Source organism: Zootoca vivipara, chromosome 10, assembly GCF_963506605.1.
Source record: "Zootoca vivipara chromosome 10, rZooViv1.1, whole genome shotgun sequence".
In the NCBI taxonomy this organism is placed as follows: Eukaryota; Metazoa; Chordata; class Lepidosauria; order Squamata; family Lacertidae; genus Zootoca; species Zootoca vivipara.
The window spans coordinates 41,554,541-41,577,102 of NC_083285.1; the positions used below are offsets into that span (position 1 = coordinate 41,554,541).

At 44.6% G+C, this 22,562-nt stretch overlaps 2 protein-coding genes across 2 annotated transcripts in view; one reads left to right on the plus strand and one right to left on the minus strand.

The window, feature by feature from the left end:
* The window catches only part of MEI1 (meiotic double-stranded break formation protein 1), a 40,738-nt gene extending 22,495 nt beyond the window's left edge, over window positions 1-18,243 (minus strand). The window contains exons 1-14 of the mRNA XM_035127808.2: window positions 18,166-18,243; window positions 17,069-17,392; window positions 16,046-16,169; window positions 14,791-14,841; window positions 12,647-12,720; window positions 12,258-12,363; window positions 8,001-8,204; window positions 7,047-7,177; window positions 5,049-5,163; window positions 4,434-4,550; window positions 3,129-3,228; window positions 2,413-2,547; window positions 2,002-2,116; window positions 280-371 (exon numbers count right to left, since the gene is read on the minus strand). Of these exons, the coding sequence (XP_034983699.1) occupies window positions 280-371; window positions 2,002-2,116; window positions 2,413-2,547; window positions 3,129-3,228; window positions 4,434-4,550; window positions 5,049-5,163; window positions 7,047-7,177; window positions 8,001-8,204; window positions 12,258-12,363; window positions 12,647-12,720; window positions 14,791-14,841; window positions 16,046-16,169; window positions 17,069-17,392; window positions 18,166-18,243 (1,766 nt within the window). The remainder of the gene's footprint in view (window positions 1-279; window positions 372-2,001; window positions 2,117-2,412; window positions 2,548-3,128; window positions 3,229-4,433; window positions 4,551-5,048; window positions 5,164-7,046; window positions 7,178-8,000; window positions 8,205-12,257; window positions 12,364-12,646; window positions 12,721-14,790; window positions 14,842-16,045; window positions 16,170-17,068; window positions 17,393-18,165) is intronic.
* A 154-nt stretch (window positions 18,244-18,397) lies between these two features.
* Window positions 18,398-22,028, plus strand: SNU13 (small nuclear ribonucleoprotein 13). Its single transcript, XM_035127670.2, has 3 exons — window positions 18,398-18,548; window positions 19,952-20,072; window positions 21,303-22,028. The coding sequence occupies exons 1-3, from the start codon at window positions 18,546-18,548 to the stop codon at window positions 21,563-21,565; spliced, it is 387 nt and encodes a 128-aa protein (XP_034983561.1). The 5' UTR covers window positions 18,398-18,545; the 3' UTR covers window positions 21,566-22,028.
* The last annotated feature ends 534 nt before the right edge of the window (window positions 22,029-22,562 follow it).

Genomic DNA, 22,562 nt, shown 5'->3' on the forward strand with positions numbered 1-22,562 from the left:
TTGAAAGGCCCCACTGGGTTCCACTCCCCACCCCTGGTGGCTTGCTGGTAGGCCTATTTTTAGCACATACAAAGAGTAAATCTCCAATACATCAGCCTTTGAGTTACTTGAATGTAGAAGAGCAAAGCAGGAAACCCTAGTTCATACCCTTTTAATCATATCCTCAGTCAGAGAGGCAAGCTTTGTGCATCTCCCCTACAATTTCAAAAAGTCGTGAACAAATTGCTATCTGATCTCTCTTAAATGTTCTTAGGCCAAAGACAGACAGAGCTTCCTCACCTACAAGCATTTCTGAAGCTTTCTAAAGCACTCTGCAGGAACTGTCCCTGCTGTGAAACTGTTTTGTTCTGATGTCTGCTGCCTGGTTGACCCTGTGACATTGAGATGAGAGAAAAAGACTTTCTTATGGACCTTCTACTTCATGCCACCAGAATATCAAGTTAAATTAACAATTGCAGTCACCAAACGTTAGCTTGAAAAGCCCTCTAATTGTCTGAAACACTAAGGCTGCTCATCCATTTCTTCTCTTTTGCTATCATGAGTCACTGTTAATTCTTGCTCAGCAGATGCACCAGCTTCTTGTACTGAAAAAGGCAGAAGAGAATTTCCCTCTTTTCTAGTCAACAATAAATAACAATAGAAGTGTGAGGGGCAAGGGATATCGCGAAGCCCCTCCCCTCCTGAGTTCCAGCCCAGACCCGAGCGAGGCTGAAAAGAAGGAAAGCTCCAGCTCAAGTGGGGAAACAGGAAGTGGGTTCCAAGGCTCTGGCAGGGAAAGAGAGCCATCGTCCCAGGTGGGACAGGAAGGGGAAAGGAAGGGGGGCAGGCCAGTCCCCCCAACTCCGGAACTTCGCAAAAGGCGTCGGGGGAAGAGGATGGGTCTCCCCAAGTTATTATGTTGGCGCAAAACGCGCCAAAAGCCACTGGGAGGTTCTGATTCAAGCTAAACAGATGGGTCTTTGTAAATAGCACTGCCATTAGCACTGTAAATACTCAGCACCAATAAAACCATAAAATGCAGAGCTGTGTAGAGTCGTTACTCTGAAGTAGCCTTCTCCAGCCACCGTGACAAGAAGTTTTCGTAACTCCCAAGTGTTTGGGTTACAGCACATTATAGATAAAAGTAGCAATTCTATCACACTATAAAAACAGGAGAGAATAAAACTAAGTTCTCCTAGAGATTAGCCTCTTTCTGTTTTACTGTCATTGCAAACTGATCCCTTGATTCTGAAAATGTGCCTCTGCACTGCACATATACTTGCAATACTTGCGTAATGTCTCTGCAACATGCACATAAAGTCACATTTTGTGAATTGCTCATCCTATCCTAAGTACATGTGTGGTATTGCAATTAAGGTTGCAATATTTACACATCTACTGTAGAGGAACTCCAACTGAACTCTGTAAACGATACTTCCAAGTAAATACAAATAGGATTTGGCTGCACATGTTCACAATGTTCTGGAAAGCAGGTAAACATCAGGTGCATGTTCAGAGGGTGTCACTCATTCTTGTATTTTGGAACGACAAGAATTTGTTTCTTCTCCATCAAGACACTTTGTAACCGTCTCTGCGATCCCCAGTATAGTACTCCTGACTTTGGGCTACATTATAAGGCAAAAATGTATTCATTTCTCTATTTATATATTTTAAACTTTGTTGAAAACACGTTTTGCCGTCCCATTATTTGGACCAGCTTTCTTTTAAATGCCTGCTGTTTGCAAGTACGTTACCAGGTTAGTCCTATGAGGAAATCCAAGTGGAAAATTCAGTCCCAAATATCAAAAAGATTCAAAGAACACCCTTCGGAAAGGAGTGCGGCAGATCAACTATCTCAAGCATAGCAACAAGTTTGCTAACTTGAGAGGAGGGTTTTTCATGGGAAGGACTGCCAGAATCCCACCATTGTTTGGGGGGGGGAGCATAAAGAGAGGACTTCATCACACATCTGGCCCACATTACCTGCCAATCAGAATAAAAACACAACAGTGAATGACTAACCATGAGCCTCCTATTAAGAATTGGCAGTGGAAGATCACTACACCGCTTTAATACACCTTCAACCAGCTTCTGTAACTCTTTGTATAGTACGGGTGGGATGGTCACATGATCCTTTCTGCAGCAAAAAGAGTAAGACAAGATAGGTTATCAGGCGTCACCGTTTCCCGGGGACAGCCCCCGGATTTACAAACCAGTCCCTTGACAAAATCCATCTATTTAGTAGGAAGTTGAAAAGTGTCCCTGGATTCATTGAAAAAAATCTGGTAACCTTAAAGTAATTTGGAAGCAAACCTCAGGGGAGACAGGGCTAACATGGCGGTCCAGACGTCAGCAAAATCAAGAGTGCACGAAAGGACTAACCTGGCTGTCCAGCTACCAAAAAAAAAGTTCACCAAATTGTTTGCCACATACCTCAATATTGCAGCTACAGCTTTCACAGCTTCAGCTGCTACTTCAAGAACAGGACAGTTTAAAGCCTCTAGAAGAACACTAACTGCATCTTTAAAGACAGATGTATTTGTAAATAATTTGATTTCTGCTGGCTGCCTGAAAAAGAAGAAATGCAGATCAAATCTTTAAATCATAGCCTCCTATGGAATGACTGTCACATGCACACCAGTATAGCAATAAATTCTTTATCGGTTACTGCTCAGTTGGGATTTGGTCTTAAGCTTTAAATTATATTATTGGTAACAGTTTCTCAATAATAATCCTAAACTTGCTTTGTATGAACAACATGAAGGCCTTTGCTACAAAATACCTACAGGAACAAACAGTTAAGCTGTGACTTCATTGCCAAAATTGCACATTTATTTATTTAGTGAATCGCTTCACATAAAACATAGCTAAGCAATTTAACAATAAACACAGCAACAATAAATATTTGTGCATGTATATACAGTATACAATTCCATGTCTAATACAAATGGAGACCGGGATAAAAAAAATCCACTTTAAAAAAAAATTCACAAGCAAGCTAGTGGACAGTGTGTTATCGCTTATGAGAATATACCCTGGATACATCCCTTTCACCTAAACCCCCCCCCCCCAAAAAAAATCATTCATGGAAGGTGCTCCCCCACTAATTTTGCAAATTAAAGACAACCTGGAACTTTGAAATCTCTTACCATTTTAAAATTTCAGTAAAAAGCAGAAGCCCCTGCTTTTGCAATTCCACATTATTGAGATGCAAGATTTCTTTCAGGCTCCTTAAAACAGGTTCAATGCCTGGAATAAAGTCAAAAATATTTAAGGAAGCCCCAATCCATGAAGGGGGTTCCTATAGTGAAGTAGAAAGGTGGAAAGATTTGGGCGACTTATTTCCTGAACATCAAGTGATAGAGGATGTTTGGGCTCACTTTAGCGCATCACCACAGATGTGAAGTAATTTGAGCATGCTGTTTTATAGAAGTGAGTCGTGGGCAATATCCGCCCTCACCCCTCCCCTCAGGTGGGCGGGGTTTGCGACACCCGCGCGGGGCTTACCTGGCTGGTACCACCCACCTGTGTGAGTTGGCCTATGACCCATCACCCGGCCAGGTAGGACAAAGGACGCCTGGCCGGAGGGGGCGGAGTAAGGCCGAAGAAAGGAGGCTGAGCACGGTGGACAAGCCTCTTTGTTCTTTCTTCCTGCTAGAGTCAGGAGCAATGCCTCAACCGTCAGGAGCAATGCTCAACACCTTCCACATGCCACCAGGAGCAATGCCTCAACACCTTCCACATGCACTGCATCACAAGGATTTGGGGTAGCACATGGCAGGGACAGAATTTCTAACAAAGTTGTGTTCTCCCAAGCCCACATTCCCAACATGTTCACCATCCTGTCTCAATGATGTCTAAGCTGCCTTGATCATCAGAATGGAAGATGGCAGGATTTCAAGGTCGTGTTCTTGGTCAGGTTTGGTTCCCCATTTTGCAGGGGATGGAAACTTTAATTACTGTACTCAATTATTTTCTCAATCTGGGTTACCCCCCCCCCAGTCCTTTTACAGAGAAGTGGCATTATCTTGCTATAAAAGTGAAAAGAAAATAATGAAAGGAAAGCCACAGGGAACCAAAGCCGAGCAATTAAGGGGCAATTCATCACCTGTCTCCCAGTTATGCTGAACAGGACAAAATAAATGATCAGAACAGGTAGCTTTTGATTAAAGACATTGCAGCTTTTAAAAAGCCTTAGTAGTACTTGTGGAGTTGCAGTTGTATTACACTGCAGAACAACAGCCACAAACAAAGTTCGAAAACTCATGGAAGGACAACGAACAAAACCCTAGAATGCAATGATTGGGCAATGACATCATCTGGATTCTCTGAAAAGTTAATGAACAAAGAATGATGAGAGAACAATGGGTGGCAATTGCAGGCAAAATGGCTAGTGTGGAAATATTGAATGACATGGCAGCAACTCCATCAGGCTGTGGAGAATGGTGATTTACCATAGACAGTGTGACACTTGGAAAAGAAAAGCTGTTCCTCAGTTAGCAGCAGCAGACAGCAATAAATTGACCAGATGAGAATTTCGCTCATGCAGAAGAGACACTCAAACAGGAACTCTGCAAACAAAAATAAAAATAAATGTATTCTAGCATCAGTTGAGCCCAACACAACTACTCCCAAAAGGAGGGAAAATAAAAACACAAAAGAAGTAAATGTTAACTTAAAACTCTGCCACATCTTGAAACTACCAGGGGGAGAGGTGAGTGCTGAACCCTGCCATCTCCCTGTGAAGGAGAAAGAAAGGCGAAAAAAGATTATTACTGACCTGACTGCTGCGCAAGTTGCAACTCTGCTGCTACAATTATTTTAACTGTTTTTAATGGGGGTGGGGGGTTTCTTGTTGTTTGTTTACTCTAGTAACCTCTAGGTTAGATTACTGCAAAGTGTTATTCATGGGACATAAAATTCTCCTTATACTTAAAATTTCTAGTTTACATCACTCTAAAGTATTATTGGTTAACAGTGCTGCAATAGCTGCAACTATTCCAAACATACGGTACCGCGATAACCTGCAAAGTGGCAAACAATAAACAACAGCACATTCTTTTTGTTACCTGGGATATCGGCACTGATAAAGGCAGGACCATATGTTGTTGGAGAATGCACTAGTACAGCAGCCATACACTGAGCACTTGCTACCTGTAATACCTCATCTCTAGACAATAACAGCTGTGAAAAACATAAGACCAGGTATTAAAAGAGCCATTGTTACACTAAAATACTGCAGCATTAGAAAACATGTGTTGACCAAATGCAAATCAGAACAAGAATAATAATTTAAGCTAAAAAGAAATGCTACTGTCATAGAGCCACACTAAGCTAAACCATGGTTTAGCATTCAAATATTTATTTTAAAAATTATTCTTAACTATTCAGATGTCTTGATTCGCATGTCACACTGTGCATGGGGTGGACAAACTTTTTGGCTCTGCTGGCCAGATCTTGATCAGGCTGTGCCTCGTGGGCCAAATTTGACACGAGGTAGGATCACCTACCTGTCAATCATCCGATATCACCTCAAAAACTGGAAGATGCTGCTAAAATGAAGAGGATTTTTTCTACATTTTAGCAGCTGCTTCACTGAAAACTCTTGGGGACATTTTGCTGCTGCAAACTATAGCTCTTGGCTTAGTTCTCCCAAACACACTACAAGTTAAAAAAAATATGACAGACCTTGGTTACAATTCATGGTTAATCTAGTGACCTAAACCACAAGCCCGAATTTGGACCATGGCTTAGCTCAGTACAACACAGCAGCAAGAAAACTGGGGGAAAGCAAACCAACCACAAACGCCTCTCTAGGAGCCCACACACTCATGCATTTACACTAAACCATGGTTAGGCTTACTCTGGCATGCAAACCAAACCATCTGAATATATTTTATTTCTAAATTGAACAGAGAAAATAGTGTGTCACTGGTATGAGCTTTCGTGTGCATGCACACATCTTCAGATACATGCACAAGAAAGCTCATACCAATGACAAACTTAGTTGGTCTCTAAGGTGCTACTGCAATGAATTTTTTTAATTTTGATTCAACTACGACAGACCAACATGGATACCTCCCTGTAACTAGAGAAAATAGTGTTACAATAATCACAAAACTATGGACAAATACTTGTAAATCAAACAGCTGTATATGCTGTGTCTAGTAATCATAATGGGCGTCGTCCATTGTATTGTTACACACTACCCCAATCTATGTGCGGTGCAAGGTTCTAGGGGTCCAGGCGCTTACCCAGGGTTTATGTTTCCTTTGGAAACGAGGCACAACAGAGACTGTAGTGTCTTCATGATATATGGTTTATTGACACATATATATAACCTGAGTCTACAACGGAGGGGCTTCCAGCATTACACTCCATGATGGTTCGATTTCTCCCATTGCTGCTTAGTCTATTTCTCCCAGTCTATGCTTAGACTGCCCTGCCCGACCGACCCCCGACCCCAGCTTCACAGGCTGACCCCTTTCCCCCTTGATCACACCACAAGGAACTGATCTAGAAAACCTCGAAAAATAGCACTGTCTTCTGGCTAACAATCTCAAAGCTCAGGGAGGGGCTCCCCCCATTTGCTGGCTTGCACAGTCTTTGCTTTGATGATGGCCCACCTCCCTATCTTTGTTCTCTGCTGATGGCCCATCTCTCAAGCACAGAAAAACTAGTTTGGCCTGTATTTTGACATGGATAAATTCAGCATCTGGCAGCCCATCTTAATACTCCAAGCATTGATTAAACCCCAACACTTACTAAATCCAAGAGTTATGGGTGTCTTGCACCCACAAACTCATAACGGTATTATGAAAATGACCCCATGGGCAACCAGGAAAAAGCATTCCCACCCATTCTCTCAGAATACATTTAGATGTAGCATAGCACCTTTAATTTTCCTCTACAACACAAGGTATTCACTAATACCTATGTTTAGGGAATATGTAACAAAAACTTGCCATTAAGCAAGTTCAGCATTCATCATTAATGCGTCAACTCCGAATAATAACAAACCTGGCACCAGATATTAGGAGGATGGGTTAAATCTTTTTAGCAATTACCTTCTTGATCATTAAAGGTAATGGACTTTCTTGCTCAAACAACTCTGGGCTTGCAGAATCTGCTCCTTTTCCTGAATTACTCATAATAACTGAAACAAACTTATCATATTTCAGTAGCTGCTTTAGCAAACCTGCAATAGAGCAAGGGGAAAGAAAATGAGAAACTAACAAAACAAGAGATATTTAAACATCACATCATTGGGTTCTGAAACGTCTTTATGATTCCGATTCTATTGTTGCTGTACTACCAAACAATATTTTTACCACTCTATAAGCAATATTGTATTATCTATACAGATATCTACATCAGATTATTTATTTTCGATTTTCTATCAGAAAAGCAAAAAGCCACTGTCCCTCAACATTTTTTTCCTGGCTCTGTAAAGTCAAACTGAATCCTGATATTGCCTGGAACAGATGGTTAGCTGTGAAGGAGTTACGCTTCTAAATTCCAAATCTCCTGCCCCCTTCCCCACTTAAAAAAACCAACTTTTTTATTTTGCTAACAGGGCAGCTGGGCATTCTACAAAGTGCAGGGCCAGCAAGAACCCAGCCATTCACCAACTTAATATGCCATAGATCTAAATTTGCATATATACATATAAAAATCAATCAATTCCACTTTTATTGCTTAAAATTTGACCATAAGAGTATAGCACAGCATATCCAAATTTGTGTTAGGTGCCTGGCCTTGAGGGGGGTTGGGGGGGTTGGTTTTGAAAAAAAACTAGCAACATGCCTGCACATGGGATCAGAATCTGAAAGGCAAATTAAATCTTTATGTGAATGATAAAAGAGACTGGATTTTATGTGAATGATAAAAGAGACTGGATTTTTAAATTGCTTTCTTCCACTTTCTATTCCAAAGCATTCCAGAATGAAAGGCATTACTAGCAGCATTTGTGAAAACATCCCAAGCTCTTCCCCTCCTATTCCACTGATTGAGCACCTTACCCATACAGTTAACTTGCAGCTCCTTGGTCTGTGAATTCTTTAGAGTAGTCAGAAAGAGGCCACACAGCCTCTCTGTGAAATGAACAAACAGCCTCTCTGCAGCACTGGGGACAGAGTATAGCTTGCCATAAAGATAACATACAGCAGCCTTTATGCTCTCATTTGGGTACATCAAACCTGTAGCCAGATGCTCCATCATGTTACATGCAGAGAGAACAGAAAAGGCAATTGTAAAAAGAGAAAACACTGATAACTTTGTCAATTGTGGGCTGGCCAACAGGGCCATCATTTAAGGAAGACAGAGGAGACAGTCACCCTCATCCTGACTTTCATGCAATTATTCCTCATGAGCACCCTTATCCCCAGAAAGCTCATTAGTTCTGTGTGCTGAGCAAACTGATTTTTTTAAAAGTTAACTGAGCCTACGTACTACATCTGCACATCGAGGTATAATAATAATAATAATAATTTATTATTTATACCCCGCCCATCTGGCCGGGTTCCCCCAGCCACTCTGGGCGGCTTCCAAAAAAAACAGAAATTCTAAAATACAGAAATCCATCAAACATTAAAAGCTTCCCTAAACAGGGCTGCCTTGAGATGCCTTCTAAAGGTCTGGTAATTGTTCTCTTTGACCTCTAGTGGGAGGGCATTCCACAGGGTGGGTGCCACTACCGAGAAGGCCCTCTGCCTGGTTCCCTGTAACTTGGCTTCTCGTAATGAGGGAACCGCCAGAAGGCCCTCGGAGCTGGACCTCAGTGTCCGGGCAGAACGATGGGGGTGGAGACGCTCCTTCAGGTATACCGGACCGAGGCCGTTTAGGGCTTTAAAGGTCAACACCAACACTTTGAATTGTGCTCGGAAACGTACTGGGAGCCAATGTAGGTCTTTTAGGACCGGTGTTATGTGATCTCGGCGGCCGCTCCCAGTCACCAGTCTAGCTGCCGTATTCTGGATTAGTTGTAGTTTCCGGGTCACCTTCAAAGGTAGCCCCACGTAGAGCGCATTGCAGTAGTCCAAGCGAGAGATAACTAGAGCATGCACCACTCTGGAGAGACAGTCAGTGGGCAGGTAGGGACTCAGCCTGCGTACCAGATGGAGCTGATAAACAGCTGCCCTGGACACGGAGTTGACCTGTGCCTCCATGGACAGCTGTGAGTCTAAAATGACTCCCAGGCTGCGCACCTGGTCTTTCAGGGGCACAGTTACCCCATTCAGGACCAGGGAGTCCTCCACACCCGCCCGCCTCCTGTCCCCCACAAACAGTACTTCTGTCTTGTCAGGATTCAATCTCAATCTGTTAGCCGCCATCCATCCTCCAACCGCCTCCAAGCACTCACACAGGACCTTCACCGCCTTCACTGGTTCTGATTTAAAAGAGAGGTAGAGCTGGGTATCATCAGCATACTGATGGACACCCAGCCCAAACCCCCTGATGATCTCTCCCAGTGGCTGCATATAGATGTTAAAAAGCATGGGGGAGAGGACAGAACCCTGAGGCACCCCACAAGTGAGCGCCCAGGGGTCTGAACACTCATCCCCCACCACCACTTTCTGAACACGGCCCAGGAGGAAGGAGCGGAACCACTGCATGACAGTGCCCCCAGCTCCCAAGCCCTCTAGACGGTCCAGAAGGATGTTATGGTCGATGGTGTCAAAAGCCGCTGAGAGATCCAGCAGAACAAGGAAACAGCTCTTACCTTTGTCCCTAGCCCGCCGGAGATCATCGACCAGTGCGACCAAGGCAGTTTCAGTCCCATGATGAGGCCTGAATCCTGACTGGAAGGGATCCAAATGGTCCGCTTCTTCCAGGCGTGCCTGGAGTTGTTCCGCAACCACTCGCTCAATCACCTTGCCCAAGAATGGAAGATTTGAGACTGGGCGATAGTTGGCCATATTGGCCGGATCTAAAGATGGTTTTTTAAGAAGCGGTTTAATAACCGCCTCTTTCAGCGGGTCTGGGAAGGCTCCCTCATGGAGAGAAGCATTTACCAACCCGCGAAGCCCATCGCCCAGCCCTTCCTGGCTAGCTTTTATAAGCCAGGATGGGCAAGGATCAAGGAGACAGGTGGTTGGTTTCATTCGTCTAAGCAGCCTGTCCACATCCTCGGAGGTAACAGATTGAAATTGATCCCACAAAACTTGACTAGACAGGACTCTAGCACTCCCCCGCCCCGGCCCTGCTCCCACGGTGGAGTCTACCTCTTCCCGAATCTGAGCGACTTTATCTGCAAAAAACTTTGCAAAATCATTGCAGGAGATCATGTGGCCCGTACTGGGCCTGGATGGAGCAGGTGGTTCCGCTAAATTGCGAACCACCTGGAAGAGTCTCCTGCTGCTGTTTTCTGCAGATGCGATGGAGACGGTGAAGAAGGTCCTCTTCGCCGTCGCCATTGCCACTTGGTAGGCTCGAAGTTGAGCTCTAGCCCGTGTCCGGTCTGATTCAAAATGAGTTTTCCGCCACCGGCGCTCTAGCCGTCTCAACGACTGTTTCATTGCCCTCAGCGCCGGGGAAAACCACGGGGCTGTCCGGGCTCCATGCAATCTGAGAGGGCGCTTCGGAGCCAGACAGTCAATAGCGCTGGTTAACTCCGCATTCCAGCGGGCCACCAGGGAATCAGCTGAAAGGCCATCGACATGGGATAAAACATCCCCTACCACTCTTTGGAAGCCAATTGGATCCATTAAGTAGCGGGGGCGGACCATCCGAATCGGTCCCACCTCCCTGCAGAGGGAAAGGGTTGCGGAGAAGTCCAGTTGCACCAGAAAGTGATCTGACCATGGCACTTCTTTTGTTTCGCTTTTACTTAATGTCAGATCACCAACATCCATAGAGGTAAACACCAAGTCCAAGGCATGTCCGCGGCTATGAGTTGGGCCAGACTTATTCAGGGACAGCCCCATGGTGGCCATGCTTTCCACGAAGTCCCGAGCGGCTCCTTGTAAGGTCGTGTCGGCATGGATGTTAAAATCCCCTAAGACAACCAAGCTAGGTGTCTCCAGGAGCACATCCGACACGACCTGAAGCAGCTCGGGCAGGGAATCCTTGGTGCAGCGGGGAGGTCGGTACACCAAAAGGAATCCTGTACTGCCTCTATTGCCCAACTTCCAGAACATGCACTCAGAGAACTGGGTCTTCCCAATAGGACGCCTGGTGCAAATCCCTTTGCTTAAAAAACGCACAAACAACAATTTGGATTCTTGATAACTGGTAACATAGCTAATATGAAATATCAAAATAAACACAATGTATGTATGTATGTATGTATGTATGTATGTATGTATGTTTAACCTCTGGGTTTTTTCACAATTTAACCTTGCACCTTATTGAATCTTTCCTCCATACACAAATGGGGACCCTACTGGCTTGTGAAATGGGAGTCTTACAAAAGCCAATACTCAGCTATTTCCAAATACTGTACCTAGCAGATGACCAAAACCCTAATCATCTCCAAGTCATCCTTGATGTAAGGTCATCCCACAGTTGTGCTGCTTCCATTCTTTTCATTTTTACTACCTCACATGCTGCCCTTAGTCTAAGTTCCTGGATCTTTTTATTGCCTCTGCAGACACAGACCTGTAAGTCAACCAAGCTAACTACTCTCAGCTTAGAGTTTTGCCATGTTTCCAGTTGTTGTGTCCCAGCAGCTTGGTATTGCTGCTGCTTATCATGTTACACTTGTGTGCCTCTCCTTCTCTAGTTCACCCAGTGTCTGCACATATAGCCATGCACAAAACATTCTCCTTCACCAAAACGTTGTCTGGATTTGTTCATTTGGATACTTATTCAAAATTGAAACAGGCTGATCTACTATTCCAGTCTCACAAAGACTGCTCATGTCCAGTTTCAATACACCTTATTTGTGGATCTTGACATAAGCTTGTGGTTTTTCCTCATACAGGGAAATTGAAAGTATTTTTGGACTCATTTGTTGAATGAGTCACTATTAGCTATATGGAAAGGCTTCCTATTAAAGCACAAAATGTTTTATGCCCCTTAAAGATATGCCCCTTAAAGACTAAACATTCATTTCCACTTACCGTAGTTAAATTTACAAGGCTGACCCTGACCTCTCCAAAAAAGAACAGGTAGTCTTGTGAATGAATGGCTTTCATGAGCTTTGCCGAGATTACATTTTAGTCTCCTTGTTTGCTGCCACAACTTTTTTTAGGAGCATTTAAAAAGACATATACCGGTAAACTCTCACCTTCACAGGAGTTCTTAGTTCCAACATTGCATTTACTTGTAATACTTACTGTGTTCAACCACCCATACATCAGCAAAAATTGGAATGGAGTCTGCCAGTTTTCCAAGAAGAATAAACATGGGCAAGCTGCTTCTTGTGGCAGCTACCTTGCATAACTATAGTGGGGGCAAACAAGTGAAAAATCAAAGCAGTGAGAAAATGTCCTTACATTTATTAAAAACAACAGACAATTCAGCGGACTATCTTTTTGAAAATGTTCTTTACTTCACAGATACAGTCCCACTGCAACTTGAATGGCAGGGTCCATATAGCATGCTTTGAACTTGCTATTCAGAAGGTAGTGCCCTCACACCACCCCCCGCAGAGCCATACTGAATGTGCATAAGTAGGGGTGGGAATCTGTACATTTGAAGCAGCAAGGAAATAATCTGTACCAACCTCTTTCTGACATTCATCCAATAGATAGTGCAGGTATCGCTCCAACTTCAGTCCTACTACCAGCAGGACCAAAACTGAACACAAGGGGGGAAAAGGTTAGGCACAATATATTTCTCACTTGCTTTTACTGTACAGTAATAGGTTTTGCTGTGACTACTGTCTACGGGTCCCAGCAGTTTTGTGTCTGTCCTTCTGCTTTCCCCCGAGAAACCCTCTGTTTACCACTAAATTGGAACAAACTGCAATCCACAGAAAACCCGATTGTCATTGGTTCCAATTCAGCGCTAAACCGCGGGTTTTCGAGAAGGGCAAATGAAGTGTGGATGAGCCCTACAGCTGGCATAATTACATAATAAAATATTGAACCCCACCTGCCTCACCAGCCTTTCCAGTGCAGCTCTTCCCTACAGAGCATTTGTCTGGAAGGAGTGGAGGAGAAGATGTGGCCTCCTTATCAGAGAAAATGGCATCTTGCGCTTTCCCTTTAACTCAAGCACTACATCATAAGGTCATACATGATAACAGAAAGGAAGTCAACAGTGATGTGTCATATTTATAATGAAGAGAAATCAAGAAATAGCAAATCCCTACACACAACCAGAGCAATAGAGGTCCTGATGTCAGCAAATCTCTTAAGTGAATGATTTTTCAGGCTTAGGTGAGGGCAAAACTGTTTTCTCATAAATATACTCTAGGCTCTCTCCTCCACATATGAAGAGCAGAACAGAGAGAGAGAAATACAACTCAGGAATCATAAATTAATTTGTCAGGTATTCATATCGCATGTGTTTCAGTTCCTCAACACCCACCAACTGAGACGTATTTTCTTGGCTCACAATCATTGCACAGTGATCCTATTCCATCTGTTCTACCAAAAAATAAGCTCATGGAAAACCTTGGCTTTGTTAAGAAGAGTGCAGCAGATGGTTCATATGAAGCTGGTAAATCATTTTCCTAGTATGCATAAATAGTATTAATGTAATTTTGATTCAAGAATTGGGTGTGTTCTTTGAATTCCAGTAACTGAGACCTACAGTCAACCTCCTTAGGTTCTTTGCTAAACTACACTTGAGAGAAGAAAGCCACTTTAGAGTGTGCTCCACTTACTTATTTGATGCCAATTCACCTGATATAACAATTTGAATTCCAACCCAATTCAAGAATGGATTGGACTGGCGGGTTCAAGGGTCTTCCTCAAACTCGGCCCTCCAGATGTTTTGAGACTACAATTCCCATCATCCCTGACCACTGGTCCTGCTAGCTAGGGATCATGGGAGTTGTAGGCCAAAAACATCTGGAGGGCCGAGTTTGAGGAACCCTGGTCATGACAATATCTGTACTGAGTCGTTTTCTATTGAAATCTGTATCATAGAATTGCAGAGTTGGAAGGGGTCCTGACATGTAAACTCTGCCCTAACCATAGCTACTACTACAGAAATATTTAATTTCCATACTTATTTTCTCAGAAGACTGTATGAAAATCTTAAAAGCTGAGTTACTCTCTACACCAGGCATCCCCAAACTTCGGCCCTCCAGATGTTTTGGACTACAATTCCCATCTTCCCCGACCACTGGTCCTGTTAGCTAGGGATTATGGGAGTTGTAGGCCAAAACATCTGGAGGGCCGCAGTTTGGGGATGCCTGCTCTACACAGTGCAACCTTAAGCGTGTTTACTCAGATTAACAAACACTGTTTGATAAAACTTACTCTGAAGAAAGTGAGTTTAGGATTGCAACCTTTATGAAATTTCTCATTTCATTTGGATTGGAGCTTTGTATGCTGATAAAAAAGCTAATACAATTTTGACCTAAAAATAATAATTGCTTCCCTTAAAGGTAAAGGGACCCCTGACCATTAGGTCCAGTCGTGACCAACTCTGGAGTTGCGGCGCTCATCTCGCTTTACTGGCCGAGGGAGTCGGTGTACAGCTTCGGGGTCATGTGGCCAGCATGACTAAGCCGCTTCTGGCGAGCCAGAGCAGCACACGGAAACGCCGTTTACCTTCCCGCTGGAGCAGTACCTATTAATCTACTTGCACTGCGTGCTTTTGAACTGCTAGGTTGGCAGGAGCTGGGACCGAGCAACAGGAGCTCACCCCGTCACGCTTCCCTTACCCAACAGCAATTCACCATTCGCTTCTCACCTTCAATGAGTAAATCCAGTACACTGCCGTCTTCCACAGTTTGCAATATCTCTGTTAAGATCAACCCACAGATTAATCACAATTATTTTTTGTAATCTATTCTGGGGCTCCCATCTGTAACAAAACTGAACTTCCTTCTAAGTAATCATACACAGGATCGTGCTGCAGGGCTGGGAAATTTTTATGAAGATCATAGGGGCAGAGGAGAAAGAGAGGTTCTTCTAGCATTATCACATTTCCCCCTTTTGGTAACCCTATTCTAGGTGTCATGAACCTAGGCTTCTGGTCAGGAGTCACAGCTCTTGAGTAGCAGGAAACAATATACCGGTAAATCAGCTGGGGGAGTTTAGGATGTGGTATACCTGAGGGTTAGAATTGCACACAGGGTCAGCCTTTTAATGAGGCAATATGAAGCAGTTCTGCTTCAGCTGGCAAGATCCACAGGGGCAGCAGATCCAACCACCCAACAGATCAACTACCGCTGCTGCTGAAGAAAAGAGAAGTGGCTGTGTCTATGGCTTCCAGCCTCACTGATGTGGAGCAAAGGAAATGAAATGAATATATTTGGCACCAGCTTGGCTGCAGGAACTGCCAGGAGGCACACAAGGCGCCATCCAATTATCTTAGGGACTCCACTCCAGATTTGTGTAGTGTTTACTCCATAGACTTTTCTTCTCCCAGAGACTGCAAGGCAGTGGGGATGGATTTCTCCTCAGGGATTACTCCCGAAGCCATTTTCATGAATGAGTATAACCAGGGGTGTACAGCAACCACAATATTTACTAGCACATGTATCGTTCCAATTTGATTCATTATTAAGGTGCAAATCTGATCTGTTAAATCCAAAGCTCTGTTTCACCCCTGTTGACTTTAGTGGGAAATGCAAAAATGGCTATAATTTTTCTTTCTCATTATGTAAGTAGATGAAATTAACAGGGAGAAAATGTGTCCCTCTAAACTTCAACATCCCTCCCCAAATCCCTGTGATTGGAGTGCACTTGGAAAATAATTCATTGTGGTTAAAAGTTAGACCAACAGTTGTTATTTACCAGGGGCAGAGGAAAATAATAAGACATGTTAAACACAATCACACATTTAACATTCTAGTTTGGCCTTTCCATCAGCTCATAATCTTAGCCTCCATGGTACATCATAGTGGAATAAAATACTTGCTTCCAATCTTCTATCCCAGAAAAGCCATAAGTAATACTTCTATACCAGTTACATTCACCAAGTTAGTATGCTTTTCTCTTACCAAACAAAGTTGCTATGAAATGAGCACATACTCTTTCGTCTTGTGCAAGCAATGGCATGACCAGGGTTGCATGCCGAATCAGAACATCCCGAAGGCAGGAAAGCACATGTTTCTTGCGTACCAGCTAATTAGAAAAGAAAACTATGTTATTTATTGAGAAAAATAAGCAAAGCTTAAAGCCTTGTGTGCCAACCTGTACTGGAAGTTTTTGAATTCACTCTTAATTTCCTCCTAGAATGAAACACAGGATATAAAACTCCTTGTGCCTTTTACCCCCATAACCGTTATAGATCCCTTCCTGGGTCCTCCACAATCCACTCATCCAGCTCCACCACCTGCTACGCCCCGCTTTCTTACTTAATTGTAAGCCTCTTTGTAATAATAATAATAATTTATTATTTATTATTTACACCCCACCCATCTGGCCGGGTCTCCCCTGCCACTCTGGGCGGCTTCCAACACACATCAAAATACATTTTAAAATGGTAAAGCCTATTGTATGTACAGGTGAAACTTGGAAAATTAGAATATCGTCGAAAAGTGTTTTATTTCCGTAATGCAACTTTTTATTTTTATTTTTACAAATGCTTTCTTTTGGAAATTCCACAGTAATAAAACAAATAGTTACAATAATACAAAAAGAAACATCGCTATTACATTTCATTAATTACATTCCATTTATAATTGACCCGCCTAACGACAAATAATTACAATTTCAACAAATAAAGACTTGGCATATCTTGCTTTGCATGTCATGCATCTATCTCATTTATTGGTTTCAACTTTTAAGTTGCATTACTGAAATAAATGCACTTTTCGACGATATTCTAATTTTCCAAGTTTCACCTGTACATGGCGCCATCATCATTACTGTAACAAATGTTAAGAGTAAACAGGAGGCCTTGCATTGCAGATAGGTCAGAGCCCCAAAATAGAGGGCACACAGACCACCGGGAAGGTAAGGCAAGAGGCAAGGGAGAATGAGGGCTGCTGGCTGGGTGCCTCAGAGACGGGCACACCCACCGAGGCCCCGCCATCCTGGAGCGTCTCAATGGCGCACGCCAAGCAAAGCGGAGAAGGCGGCAGCTCCAGGAGCCAGCGGGGGTCGTGCCGCGGGTGGAACCGCTCGCAGACAAGGAGTTCCGCCACCGCCGCCTCCATCCCTTCCCTGCTCTCCTTCCCTCTCTCGGATACCGGCGAGAGATTTGGCGGCAAAAGTTTGCGCAGGCGCAGTGCCTGCCGCGCATCGCCGTCCGAAGGAGCAGCGCCTGCCGCGGAATCTGTAGCGCTTCCGAGGCTGCCGTCTGGTGTCTTCGCGGACTTGAACTGCCCGGCGATGGAGCCATCCTGCGGAATGGAATGATTATTTGCAGCACAGGTTGATCATTTTCTTAAAAGGTGGTGGGGTGCTGGGGTGTGGGTGTGTTTTAGTTCTATGTGTTGAAAAAACTGCTTAGAATTCCTACGCTTGGAAGAACGTGGCGTGTAAATCCTGCACGCCAGTAAAATGCACCAGAAACAAGGCGTGCCTTGCCACGCGATCCTAAGCATGCCTTCTCAGAAATCCCAAGGAGCGCGTTGTGCTTTATTCCCTAACGACCACTTAAGGAGTGGAAGTCCCATTGAACTCGGCGGGTCTTTCTTCATGCTAACTGCATAGAATTGCACTGTCAAGTGAATTGGACCTTAAGGATTGCATCCATATGTGCGCATTTGGGCAGGATTCTAAACTAATCCTCTAGAATTCCCCGAAAGCACTGTAACTGAGTGGTTAAGTACCTGCTTTGTAGGCAGGGAGTCCACTCCCAGGTTCAATCTCGGGCACTTCCATGTCGAATTATCCTTCTGGAAGCCTGAAAACTCGACGCCGCTCGGTGTAAGTAATCCTCGACTTAGGTGATCGATGATCTAATTTAGCATAAGGCAGCTTCCACCGGCCTCATGGTCTGTAAATTCAGGTTAAACTATTCCTGGCAACCTGATGTAATTTTGAGGACGAGAGTCACACCTGTTTTAATTTCTGTCTCCCCGCTGCCAACTGCACAGGAGTGGGGAACAGGTAAAACCTAAATTCGAATCAAAGCACATTGTGGATGGACCAGGCACTAACATAGTTGTACTCTTGGCTGGCTCAAAACAACCACCGGATCAAATTCATTAAACGCCTTTATGGAGGAGGCGATCCCGCTGGGCTCCATGGGATTTACTCCCTGGTGGATGTGCATAAGATTGCCGCATCCCCTCTTAGGTCCGGTCCAGTTCCTGAGAGTTTCTTTCGCAGTCCGCCAACGCTAGATGTCGCAATGGCGAGGTTGCGGGGGTTCATTTTTTTTCTTCCTGCGCGGTGTTTCCTGCCCTTCCCCCCGCGACGTCACTTCCAAGAGCGCGCGCGTCTTCCTTGCGTTTGAGAACGTTGCGAGGCTCTTCCTCCGTGAAGCTTTCGGGCCGAGAGGATCGATCCAGAGCTAGGCGCTTGGAGTGGTTCTTCTGCTTCGCAGAAATGGTGAGTGGACTCGGGGCGAGGCGGGCGGCGCACGCGGGGCTCGTGAAAGGCCTCTCGGGCGTACGCCGGGACCCCGCTTTCTGTCTGCGCTGGGGGGGGGGTCGCTGAGGACGCCGAGCTGGCTGTACTGGCGGGGGGCGAGGGGTTACCCGTGGAAATGTCACGCGTGGGGAATGAGGGAGAGGCTTCCCCGGAATGGCCTGCCCCTTTCCTGTGAAGGGGGGGGAGTGCCACGTGCGAAGCAAAGAAGCCTCGGCGTCACTCACAAGGCGGCTGCTTTTTTAATGTTTTATTTAAGTTGATGCGCTTTTTTTAAGTAGCACTGATTTATTGGAGAAACTTGGTCGTCACTCGTGCCGCTTGGAAGCGCCTTTGTAGTCATGTTAGGGAGGCCTGTGCTTCATCTTAGCACCCACGTGCTCCTACTGCCTCGCTTCTCCGGTTGACTTCCGCTCTTTTTATTCCGCCCCTCCCCACCACCAACCATCTCATGATCATGCACGTAAGGATCAAGGCTTTACCACCACCAACCCCCATAGGAGCCCCGTGTGAGGTTAGGCCAGTGGTTTTCAACCAGTGTGCTGTGGCACCCTGGGGTGCCTTGAATGATGGTCAGGGGTGCTGTGGACAACACTGGCCTCTGTCCCTCTTCCCTCCCTCCCTCAGATGCGTCTCTGCCTCCCAAAGGCCTGCACAGCTGGCTGCTAGCTCCACAGGCGAATGGTGCCTCTGGGAGGCACCTCTCTGGGATGGGGGCATAGCTGTCAAGTTTTCCCTTTTCTTGCAAGGAAGCCTATTCAGCATAAGGAAATTTCCCTTTAAAAAAGGGAGAACTTGACAGCTATGGGTGGGGGTGCAGCTCAAAGACCAGAGGCGGCGGTGGCGGCAGCTGCCCAGAGGACTCCTAAGGAGAGGAGGCTGAGGAAACACGCCGCAAGGGAGGGTGTTCAAAAAAGGGTGAGAGGCTGCCAGCTCTGCAGGCAAGGGGTGACCTGAGCCCCACAGGGGTGCCACAGAAAGATGTAGTTGGTTAAGGGCGCCATGGAGTCAAAAAGGTTGAAAACCTCTGGGTTGGGCAGATTGCATGTGGCTGACCCATGACCCAAGGATTGTCAGCTAGTTTCATGGCTGAATAAGTACTTAGACTCTGTGTGGGTTCTGTGGCCAGTATGTATTTTGCCTTTTCTCCTCATTGGCTTGAGAGAAGCTGGAAAAATTGACTACCCGAACAGTGAAAAGTTCTTTTGAACCAGGTGTGGCCCTTCTCACATTAACCTAGCAGTTGTAGGAACTCGCAAACTTATAGAACTATCTTAGGTTACACAGAAAGAGGTAACTGTTACAGCAAATGCCTGGAAGAAGAGAAATTGTTACCTGTACCTTGATTCTGTTTCTTTCTATAGACTGAGGCAGAAGTGAATCCTAAAGCTTATCCACTAGCTGATGCTCAGCTCACCAAGACACTGCTTGATCTTGTACAGCAGTCCTGTAACTACAAACAGCTACGCAAAGGAGCCAATGAAGGTGAGATTGGGTTGAGTTTGTACCATTAATTGCCCATTCTTGTAGAGCAGGGGTTGGCAAGGTTTACCTTGCCTGAGCCAGTTCACTCCAGCGGAGATCCCTCCATGGGCCGGATCGCACGCGTGCAATTTCTGGCACCACGGAAGTGAGTCCCCGTGTTGCACTGCGCCGGTTTAGCACACCACACGGGGACTCGCCAAGCGGGTGGCTCAGTTCAGGGGCGGCTCATGGGCCGGTTAAACGACCCCCGTGGGACGCTTGTGGCCCATGGGCCTTAGATTGCCGACCCCTGTTCTGGAGTATTAGGTTTGCATTGTTGCTTGTGGAAAAAGTAGTTCATATTTTGCCTAAATATGCCCCTATACACCTCTACCTATTCTGTGGTTGTCATCCTGGCCATGGTGATTTGATTAACGGTAACTTGCTACTATCAGTCCAGACACCCTGACCTTTCTTACTCACTATTCTGAAAATTTGGGGCAGTAGTGGGAAGGTTATCACAAATAAGCATTCTTAGTTGGGGAGATTGCTTTGTTCATGTAACATTAGCAAGGAGCAGACATTGCCTTTGTTGTCTTCAGAATATGGGGACCTTTGCATACTAAAGTCATTGCTACCGGTAGTTGGATGGATCTTTGCAGTCATCTAGTATTGGCTTGTATGCCACTCAAGTTAGTGAAAGGAAATCCAATTATAAATCTTATATTGAGCACTAAGAGCTGAGGGCTATTCAAGTGTTTAAGTCACATTTTGAACTCTTGTCCAAACTGAAAAAACAATCCTACATCTGAGGATTGTTTTTTGCCTATTTTATTTCCACCACCTTCAATTGCTCTCTCATTGAATACCTGTATTGAGTGCATAATGTTGCAGCTATAGAATATTTTGGTTCCCCACCCCCAACATGGGTCAGGCTTCAAAGAGCCACATGACTAATTCTATCCACCCAACTTTGGGCTTGGATTTCCCAAGCTAGTAAGGACTACTCGCAGAAGCTTCAAAAGTGATGTATATCTGCCTTAAAATTCAAGTGGGCAAATGGGAGTTTTAGGATCCACCCAAAAGTTCTTTGAATCCCTGGCGTGTCTTTGACAAGTAACTGAAACTTAAAACCTTTTATATTGGATTTGCTCCCTTACTGTTGAAACTAGCTGCTTGTTTGATTTTACTGAGTGAGTCCTGGCAAAGTGAGGAAATGGAGTTTTCATTGTACCAATTTCTTTTCCACAGCCACTAAAACTTTGAACAGAGGCATTGCTGAATTCATTGTAATGGCTGCAGATGCAGAGCCCCTTGAGATCATCCTTCACCTCCCACTGCTTTGTGAGGACAAGAATGTGCCCTATGTGTTTGTGCGCTCCAAGCAGGCCCTGGGGCGGGCATGTGGTGTTTCTCGGCCAGTCATTGCCTGTTCAATTACTATCAAAGAAGGCTCACAGCTAAAGCCACAGATTCAGTCTGTCCAACAAGCTATCGAGAGACTATTGGTCTAAATCTTATCAGACCACTCACTTACTAAACTAAAATAACTCTGTGAAAGATGAGTCTTGTCACTTGTACAATGTTTACTACTGTTTTTGTTTTCTACCAGATCTCCCTTCTGCCTGTCTCCATTACACTTGCCATTTAGATGTTTAACAAGAGAATGCCCAGTCTTTTGTTTTAAATTCTTCATTCTGATGCAACTCTCCCCAGTGGAATTTTAGTTAGCCTATCCTTTTCGGCAATAAACAAATTTCATTTGCAGAAGATTAGGCTGAAGATTTGCAAATACAAAACATATGACCTCATTCTGGTCAATATGATGTTTCACCCATTGATGGTATACATCTTTCAAATACTAGTCCTAATACAGCTTGATAGAACACTGGTAGAAATAAAGGGCAGATGAAATAATATTGTCAAAGGCAGTGACTTTAACTTTTTATATATATTAAAAATACAATTATGTTTGTATGTTGTGTGATCTGAGTCTTTTGTCTGGTTTAAAATATTTGCTGGATGGCCCGAATATAACTGGATGACTAAAGCATTAGTCACTATGTTTTATATGGGACCAAGTTCCTATGAATATAAGCTATCAATGTTTGCGTCTTCTGCAAGAGGGAAGAAATAATTCATCAGGTGGTAGTGACCTGGATAAATTCTTCTTCATGAAAACAATCCCCAGCGGCTTCAAACAGACTGGGGGTGGGGAACCTTTTTCAGCTCCAGGGCTGATTCCCTTCTCGGCTGAGAGCCATGTGCCACTGGTAGGTGAGTCCAGAGTGGAAAGTATAATAATAATGATAATAATTGCCATAAAGGCAAGGGCTGAGGGACATACGGTACATGGTCAGCCAGACCTTTCTAAGCATCGTGTCAGCCTCCTTGGGCCACAACAACTGAAACTGATCCCATATAATTTGACTGTGCTGTGGCCACTTCTCCACTGAATCTTCAGCATCAGGTTCTGCTCACTATATGTTTATGAAACAGCAAAAGAAACAG

Excerpts from the sequence above, each read along its gene's own strand:
- SNU13 (XM_035127670.2), top strand. Across the intron at positions 20,073-21,302 it reads ACGCAAAGGAGCCAATGAAG|CCACTAAAACTTTGAACAGA; the intron begins GTGAGATTGGGT and ends TCTTTTCCACAG.